A 9,703-nucleotide genomic window follows, 5' to 3' on the forward strand; every position below is an offset into this window, starting at 1 on the left:
TGTAAACACTGAACTATTGAGATTAAATATTATTAAACCATGGTGCAGTACTGAGTAGATACAGCAGGGGCAGTATTGGACCAATACAAGGCTCCATTGACTCCCATTATAAATTATTAAACATTAATTTTTCCAAAAAATATAAGTTGTACAGGCACCAAAAGGCATAGCCATCATTTGGCACAGGAGATTTACAAATATAAATTACAATGGCAGCTCTAGGACAAAGTATGCAGGAGGAGAAGCATGGCAAAGTGGAGATGACTTGGATGAGAAACGTATCACAATAGCGTGCACTGCATTGGCAATGCATCACTGATTATTCTGTCATGTTTGGTCACTTTTCAAAGAGCCACATGTGGCGACAAGTTGTAGACTCCTGGTGTAAACACTGTATATCTGCACAGAAAGGCTGAAGTTTTCAACCAAGAACTTGCGCAGGTGAGCCACCTGAGAGTAAATAATGATTTTAATTTCATGATGACACTACCACGACTTGTTGACACTTAAACAGCAAGAGCTTCTTTAATGGAAATGTATGTTTTTAAACTCCTTTTGTCAACTAAAACCTGGAGTTCATTTTGGTAATCTTGTGTGAAAATCTTTTTCGTTTAAGTGACCCTTGTAGCAGAGGTGAAAATGACTGGCTGCCTGTAATTATGGGTTAATTTTTCAAAACAGACATCTCTGAATCTGAATCCTAAAAGTGTTGCACCTCTGAAGGACCCTTTTTCAGCAGATCTTTACTCTCGGCGAATACAAATTAAGTCAAGTGTGCAAAAAAAAAAGTACTTCTGATCAAACTTTTTAATTTCAGACCCTGTTAGCAAAAATCCACCCATGCACCGGTTAAAATGTATGTTTGTTTGTTTTTAACTCAGGCAGGCAGAATGTTCCAGCTCCCCGTCAATAACCTCACCAGTCTACGGAAAGCGAGGAAAAATGTCAAGAAAGCCCTGGGAGACATCGGCCTGGAGTTCTGCAGAGATCACTTGGAGGTGAGTGTGCTGAGTTTGGGGTTCAGCAGTCATGACAGCGAGCCTTACCTTTTTTAAAAAAAAATTTTTTTTTTGATTTTTCATGGCCCTCGCATCTTAAAATGGTCACAAAGTTTATTTTTAGAGATCCGTAGCAGTAGGCATCATTGTTGCATAGGCTTTGTTTAAACCTACAAACTGATATCCTGAATTATGCTGCATTAAAAATAATCAATAAGGTCGGTTATTTGGATCATACACATGCACTGTTCATAAAATCTACACTTTTAAAATTTACTGACAGTGGATTTACAAACGGCTATTATTTTGTTTAAAGCCAAAAATAATTTCTTACAGGGAAACATTCAAAAGCTTTTGCTAAAAAAAAGGAAGGACTTTATAATTTAAGGGAAAAATGTGAATTTAAAATTTTTGTGTACCATTATATGGGTTGAAGCTGTGGAATGGTTTAAATATGGAAATCAATCAATGTCCAAACATAAAACAGTTTAAAAATGTTTTTTAAAAAGATGGTCATCACTGCATATCAATATGAAAAATAAATATGGTAATTGCTGCTATTATCAATGTTATTGTTTAGTTTAAAGTTGTTTAGTGTCAATTACTTATGGTTTATGGAAAAACTGTTAACACGTTAATTTATGGATGCTTGCTCTTAATAGCATGCAAAAATGAATGCTTTGTACAAGTTAGAGATATGGATATAAAAATTTAAAGATTGTTATAACCAAGTTATTATGAATTGTAATTAAGGATGAGTCTATAGCTGTTAGAGGAGTGGGTGGAAAAGATAAGTTTATACTTCTACCCACTCCTTTGAACGTGTAAATATAATTCACTATTCTTCATTTGTTTTAAATTAATTTTTCTTTCGTGTTTAACCTTTTTTTAATACATTACGTTCAATAAAGTCAAAGTGAAAAATAGGTTATAACTCTCACCCCAACACTAACCCGTGGTCACATTCTTGTTATTTTTCACCAAATGTAAGACGTTCCACAAGCGTAAACCTTTACAGGGTTTGTAATCCACTTCTCCGGGTTTTATTAAGATGCAAACATCTGGACTTCTACAGAACTGGTCCCTCTTGATGCAGTTTTCGATGGTGCTAAAGGAATTCTACTTGCATTGAGCTGATCAGAGTAAATATTTACCTAGTAGACATGAGAATCACAAACAAGAAATAATTGGAAATGTAGGCCTTGTTTCCTATCACCAGGTAAACATATGTATTCCTAAAGACGAGTATCAAACCCATTTCCACCAAGGGCCACATGAGTGCATCATGGTGGTCCTCAAAAGGCCAGTWGTTTTTAACTTTGACTAAACATGAATCATCATGTTCCTCGTTTTACTGCTCTGTCTGAGCCCCGCTAACAAACACTGAGCTCTACCTGGTATTTCCTGCATAATAACAGTGTTCTAACTCATCCTCTTATAAACACTGAAAAGTATTACATATACGACTGATTAAATATGAAGTAAATAATACAGAAATACAGAGGTTTATAGTAACTAAGTATGTTTACTTCTTTACAGTACTTAAGTAGTTTTTTTGAGGATTTGTAGTTTTACCAATTATTTTTTTAAACAGCTACTTTAACTTTTATTTTGTTACATTTTAAAGTGAAAATGATTCTTTTACTTCTTTACTTTAAAATGTAACACCTAGTTACTTGTTACAAAATTAAAAATGTTTGAACTCATCATGAAAAATGTTTCTGCTTTAAAAATAGTGTTGAATTTACTCAACAAAGTCATGTCAGCTGGCTCCACTGAGCCTAGTTGAATAAACTGAGCAAAGAATATAAATATATCGCTCAATTTACTCAACCTGGTTTAGTGGAACCAGTTTAATTCAGTAAATTCAACAGTTTATTTCTTAGAGAGTGTGTAAAAGTACTTTTAACTTTCCCAATTTTTGTGAACAGTTTACGACTTGAGTAGTTTTCTCATCAGTGAAATTTAGTTTTTACCAGTCATTTTCTGTTCATGTAATTTTACTTTTACTTAGTTATTTTTTTCAAGTACTTTGTAAACCTCTGCAGAAATATTATTTAAAGTAAAAGTAAGAGAGTTTTACTCACTGAGTTGTGGTGAGGAGCTGCCATCTTGAATTCTGAACTCTCCCACTTTCTAACAGGGAATTCCAACTGGAGGGACGTTCCAGTTTTAACTTACGACTTGTAAGTGGGGAAAATCCCACTTCCCAGTACAACTTGGCCACAGTAAAAGTAGCCACTGAAAATGCAGCGAAATGTTTTACATGGTGAATTTTGATGGCTGTTGGCTATTTTAGAACCCTGTTCAGCTCTAATTAGTTGTGGGAGGTCGTCATTTTGTGGGAAAAATAATCAACATGCATTATGGGAGATGTRGTTTCTGTTAAATGCTGGTTTTAAAGCAGCTTATCTTAAGACTATAAGTTTTTGACGCTCTCGTGGGCCACATAAAATGCTGTGGCGAGCCACACTAGAAATATCTGGAGTACTTGTAAATGTTGGGGTAAAAAAATTAAGGTTTTGTTCACTGAGTGCCTGASAGATTTGAATAAAGAAACAGTTTGAAATGTCATTAAATGTATTTCTTACAGGCAGCAACTTTAAAACCCTGCATTAATCTGTAACTTTAGTTACACACGGCAACTAATGAAACATTTTTTGTCTAAATTGCTAATAAAAGTTATTTGTTAGAATTACATTATGAACACAACAAAAAGAAGCTTCCTGTTGATTTTTTCATTTCCGTCTTCAAAGTAGACGTCTTCAAAACGTTCATAAGTTGTCTATAGTGTGACAGGGCTTTAAAAAGATTGACCTAAAACAAGTTTAATTTCCTTTTTATGTTGTAACTTCGCCTCACATGTCGCCCTTTTGTAAATAAACATTCTACTAATTTGATGTATTTGTGTCTTTTTCAGGACTTTAAAGATTTCACCCCTCCTGAAGTGTACATTAAACACACCAACTGGGAAGATGTGTGCATGTGGGAGCCATCGCATACCAAAGTCCAGGTGTGTGACTCAAGAATATGAATCCTGACATTTTTTTAGTCTTGTATGTTTTGGTTATATAGCTTCAAAAAGTTGTTTGTTTTTTATTTGGTGCTGTTGAGTCAGTAAATTATGCTCCTCTGTTCTTTGTCTCCAGGATTACAGATCCAAACCTTTCTGCTGCTCAGGCTGCGTCTTTTCATCCAAGTATTTCTCGGCGTACAAGAGCCACTTCCGCAACGTTCACAGCGAGGACTTTGAGAACAACATCCTGCTCACCTGCCCCTACTGCACTTTCAACGGCAACAAAAAGACCCTGGAAACGCACATCAAACTTTTCCACATGCCCAACAACGCTGTGCGGCAGGGCCCCGGGGGCGTGGTGCCGGCGGCCGGCGGGATGGTGATGAAGGACGGCCTGCTGAAGAGGACCGGGGACAGCGTGGAGCAGGCGGTGTACTACTGCAAGAAGTGCACCTACAGGGACCCTCTGTACAACGTGGTGCGGAAGCACATCTACCGAGAACACTTTCAGCAGGTGGCCCACCCCTACATCGTCAAACCAGGAGAGAAAACTAACGCCCAGAACGGAAACACAGAGAGCGCTAACAACACGAACAATGTTAGCAGTAACCAGATCCACTGCAAAAAGTGTCTCTTTGTTCCTCGCACATACGAGGCGCTCGTTCAACACGTCATCGAAGACCACGAGCGGATCGGCTACCAGGTCACCGCCATGATCGGACACACCAGCGTCATCGTCCCCCGACCCAAACCCATCATCATGTTCCCCGCAAAAACTCTAGGAGACAAAACCATCATCGGGATGGGCCCTAAAGGAGCGGTGCTGGCCACGGCACGGTCTCCGGCCACGCAGCAGCTGAGCCGAGCCATCATCGCGTCCAAAACTGGCTTCAGCTCACACAGTCTTCTAGCTGGACTAAAACACGATGCGATAGGACTGAAGGGGGCCAACCAGGCGTTCTCTTTAACCAACCATCACATCAGGGCCACGCTGCCAGGGAACGCCCAGGTGTCCGTCCCCCAGCAGTCGCACGCAGCGAAGCAGCTCCTCTCCAGCGGGAACCTGCGGAGCCCGCTCGTGGCCGGCGCCTCCTCTGCACTCAAGTCCAACCTGCTGGGCTCCCGCGTTCAGGCGGCGGCCACCACCGTGGCCTCCGTCACGGCTAAGAAGGGCGGCTCCTCGCTCCTCGGCACGTCCTACACCCAGAAGTGGAAGATCTGCACCATCTGCAACGAGCTCTTCCCGGAGAACGTCTACAGCTCCCACTTTGAGAAGGAGCACAAAGCGGAGAAGGTGCCGGCCGTGGCCAACTACATCATGAAGATCCACAACTTCACCAGCAAGTGTCTGTACTGCAACCGCTACCTGCCCAGCGACACGCTGCTCAACCACATGCTGATCCACGGCCTGTCCTGCCCGCACTGCCGCGCCACCTTCAACGACGTGGAGAAGATGGTCGCCCACATGCGGCTGTCGCACCCGGACGAGCGGGTGGGCCCTCGCACCGACTCCCCCTTGACCTTCGACCTGACTCTGCAGCAGGGGAACCCCAAAAACGTCCAGCTGATCGTCACCACGTACAACATGAGAGACGCCCCCGAGGAGTCGGTGGCGTTCCACGCCCAGAACAGCTCCACGTCCGTGTCCGCTCTGTCTGCTTCTCTATCAGGGAAGAGGTCGACGCCTCAGCAGCCGCCAAAAGCTGCGCCGGCGCTGCAGGACGCCCCGCCGGTCAAGAGTCCTCCACCAGCGTCCGTGCCCTACAAGAGAGACGTGGGGAAGACGCTGTGTCCTCTTTGCTTCTCCATCCTCAAAGGCCCGATCTCAGACTCTCTGGCCCATCACCTGAGAGAGAGGCACCAGGTGATCCAGACGGTTCACCCTGTGGAGAAGAAGCTGACCTACAAGTGCATCCACTGYCTGGGGGTTTACACGAGCAACATGACCGCCTCCACCATCACCCTGCACCTGGTCCACTGTCGAGGYGTGGGCAAGTCTCAGAACGGTCAGGACAGCCGGGCGGTCCACTCCTCCCGCCTCGGCCCGTCTCAGAGTGGCACCCTGAAACGGCCTGGCGTCAACAACTCCGACGCCGGCACACCGAAACGCCGGCGGGCGGGCCCCCCCGGCGAAAGGGCCCACCCTCGGGATATGAACGGTTCCACGTTTGAAGAGAACCCGGACGAGCCGGTGGTGCTGGCCCTGGACCCCGCGGGTCAGGAGAACCAGCCGTACGAGACCAGGAAGGCTTTCCTGACGCAGTATTTCAACCGCGTGCCGTACCCGACGCAGCGYGAGGTGGAGAAGCTGGCGTCCCTCCTCTGGCTCTGGAAGTCCGACATCTCCAGCCACTTCGTCAGCACACGGAGGCGGTGCGTGCGGGAGTGCGAGGCCCAGCGCGCCGGCGTGCTGCTGGGGTTCAGCATGCACGAGCTCGGCCGGCTGGACCACGAGCTGGCCTTCCGCCAGGAGGACGGCGCGTACGAGTGTGAGCACCGGAAGCGCCGGACGTCCAAGACGCGTTTGGGGCTGTCGCAGCAGGCGCTCCGCAGACACCGGGAGCTCGCCGCGGCTAACGGCGGCGCGTGTCGAGACCAAACCGAGACGATCGGCAGTGCCTCGTCACGAAAAACACCCCTGGACCTTTCTGAGCCCATCGCCATCGACTCGGACAGCGACGAGGAGGAGCAGCAGAGGGATATCCAGGAAGCAGTGGGAGAAACTGCAGCTAGGAAGAGAATAGAGCCCAGGACAGACATGAAGATGGTTTCAGATTTAGACGATTTGTCTGATGACGACGATGATGATGACGACGATGATGATGATGACGATGATGATGATGATGATGATGGGTCTCTTGTAGAGAATGGTTTTGGCACAACAGAGAGCTCAGGAAGAGACTCTTTACCCATCATCATCCCCAAGTTTGTCCCGTCGTCCGCGAGAAGTGAGCGAGATGGAGCCCAGCTGGGCAAACAGCACGTCTGACCCACAACGCTCAGATTCAGGATAAATCTGCCTCTGCTAGCTCAGCCACAGCTACACCTGCTGATGGAGGTGTTGAAAAGAGACCAGTCGAAACAAGCCATCCAGTGAGGTTTTAAAAAATAAAAAGACTAAAAGAGGCAGCAGAAGTTACACCAAACAGAAACAGGGGAAAGAAAAAAATGCCTTCTTTAATCCTAATATGAAATAAAGGGTTGTTAGCATTGATTTAGCCTCTGAGCTAGTCAATGCGCCTGAAAGGAGTTTTAAACTGATCATATAACCCATTACTTTTCATGTAGTTCTTCTAATGGTGGTGTAAATTTGTACAGTCTTTTAAACCTGTTTGGACACATGTTGATGTACACGTACCCTAATTATCTGCTCTTACCTGTGCAGCCTCGTACGTTCCCCTTCGCCCTGCTTAACAATAGCTGTTGCTTTTGTGGCCATTTATTTTTTACCATAACTATATTTTTTGCCAAATATCTATAAATGATTTTCTTTTCAAAATTTCGAGTAGGTTGTTTTTATAATTTTCTGCCCGTTTAAAGAGTCATTTCATCCACTYTTTTGCACCTATTGCTAAATAGCTTTGACTGTGCTGTACATGCTACTTTCACAGTTTCAACTTGATGTTTCTTTGGTCTGTAAGACTGGACAGGAACCAGCATACTGGCTTTCACAAAAAGGAAAGCTTCTTGTTTTGTTTCCAAAAAAAAAAGGAGAAAAGGAAAAAAAAAGATGGTTGTGTTCACTGTTTTCTAAAATTGTGTGTATTTTATGTTTTCATTTTCCACCCAAGCATTTATGAACAATAAAATGATGTAGTTGTGGTTCTCACAGAACTGGTGGTTCAGATTAAAAGAGGGTGGATTGTGCACAAAAGAAGTCTTGGTGAATAATTATACACGGCTAAATTAAAAGAAATTCCCTTGTTTTGGTTTTTAGGTATAGTTATTGTAAACATTCATGTTTTTGCATTTTTTTTAGTGAATTTGTTTCCCTAAAATATGAATACCTCTTAAAGCGTCTGTGACATGTTTCAACATAATTTTACCCATTTTGTTTCAGATTTTCTTTTGAACTTGGCTCAGCCAAAGTGAAACAGGAAGTGACATCAAAGGGGAACTCTCTCTGGTCTTAAACATTATTTGAACTCTGACTCTTCATCGCTCTTTTATATATATACACACATACACAACTTTTTGCATTAGTTATTGTAGCAATGCTCTGTTTACATGCAGACATTCCCCTTTGACATCACTTCCTGTTACTTTGCATGTGAATATGTCAACAACTGTTCATCTCAGCAGTATGAAATCTTTGTTGTAGTACGTTATTAATGTTATCTTTCAAAAAATGCATTCATGTTTATTACAAAAATTTGACGTCACAGGCACTTTAACAACTACACACCAAATTTTAACTAGTTTTTTGTATAATTTACTGAGGTACAGACATTTTTGTTGAAGCAAAGACAGACTGGGTGTGAAGGATGTCTTTAATTGGATTAAGTTTACAAGTTAGTCCGTTGTAGACAGACAGCTAATAAACTAACAGTCAACTCCATCAATTAACAGCATTAATATGATTTATATTTTTTGCCCTCATGTTGGAGAACACTCAGTTTGAACTCTGTTGCTGCAAAATTAGTTGGAGCCATTTTTGTTTTCTACAGTCAGCTGTTGCAACCATTTAGAATCAGTTTGGTTCATGTCTCACATGTTGAGGTTAATAGTGTAAAGCAGGGCTATTCAATCATGGCCTGCGGGCCACATCAGCCACACAGGTGGCTTTCCTTCGGCCCAGTGACAGCCCCCACATTTAAAAAGTTTTTTTTTATTTAATTTTATAAAAACACATTAAATCAATGGTAAACTTCTAATTTGTGACTCAAACAAAACTAATTTGAATAAATTAAAAAAGTTAAAAGAATGTAATACTTGTTCATGAAAAAGATTTCAGCAATTTATAAATCAAAACTTTAGTCCTTCAGGATAATCTGTCACTTTTGAAATTTCAGCTATTGATACTTTTTGATAAGTTTAACCCTTTTAGCCATTTTTTGTTCTCATTGAAAATGAATGGAGCKGTCTTCAACATATAAATCCTTCAAAACAGTTTAACGTTTCCTACTTTTCACCTTTTCTTCTTCTTCTGCCTTTTTTAACTTCACTGTGCAAATTTTAGCTTCCTTGGTCCTTCTTCCTGCTTTTTTCAGCTATTCCGCATATTATATATAGCTTCTTTCTGAAATTTAAGTTATTTTAGATAGCTTCTAGCCTGGTAAAAAGCAGCCCCTTGTTCTCGGCTTTGATCAGAGCAGTGAAGGGAAACTAGAACTGAGTGGAACTGCGTAGGAAGGCCAGGGCCAGGCTGGATATTTTCAGCCAATTTTAGCTTTTCTCAGCTAAATTCACCTGTTTGTGATCATTTCAGCTGCTTGCTGTTTAATTCAAACAAGCTTTTTCTACTTTTCTGTGCTAGATTCAGCTTTTTCAGATACTTTCAGCTTTTGTGGCAGTTTTACAATTGCTTACAGCTTTTCTTTTTTTCTGCTTAACTTTCAGCATATTAAGGTTTCAGGCTGCGTTTTTGCAAAAAATACAATGTACATCAAGTTTTACTTTACTAAGTTATTCAGATCGTCTTTGAGCTTCTTACCCCTTTTTCAGGTTCACAGTTTGCACAGAAACAGCC

The 9,703-nt window shown here is 42.3% G+C and overlaps 1 protein-coding gene across 1 annotated transcript in view; it reads left to right on the forward strand.

Moving 5' to 3' along the window:
* Positions 1-7,888, forward strand: part of adnpb (activity-dependent neuroprotector homeobox b) — a 12,318-nt gene extending 4,430 nt beyond the window's left edge. The window contains exons 2-4 of the mRNA XM_014028205.1: positions 882-998; positions 3,919-4,011; positions 4,148-7,888. Coding sequence (XP_013883659.1) covers positions 891-998; positions 3,919-4,011; positions 4,148-7,003 — 3,057 coding nt within the window. The 5' untranslated portion in view covers positions 882-890 and the 3' untranslated portion in view covers positions 7,004-7,888. The remainder of the gene's footprint in view (positions 1-881; positions 999-3,918; positions 4,012-4,147) is intronic.
* Positions 7,889-9,703: the final 1,815 nt, after the last annotated feature.

Source organism: Austrofundulus limnaeus, unplaced genomic scaffold (assembly GCF_001266775.1).
Source record: "Austrofundulus limnaeus strain Quisiro unplaced genomic scaffold, Austrofundulus_limnaeus-1.0 Scaffold726, whole genome shotgun sequence".
Taxonomy (NCBI): domain Eukaryota; kingdom Metazoa; phylum Chordata; class Actinopteri; order Cyprinodontiformes; family Rivulidae; genus Austrofundulus; species Austrofundulus limnaeus.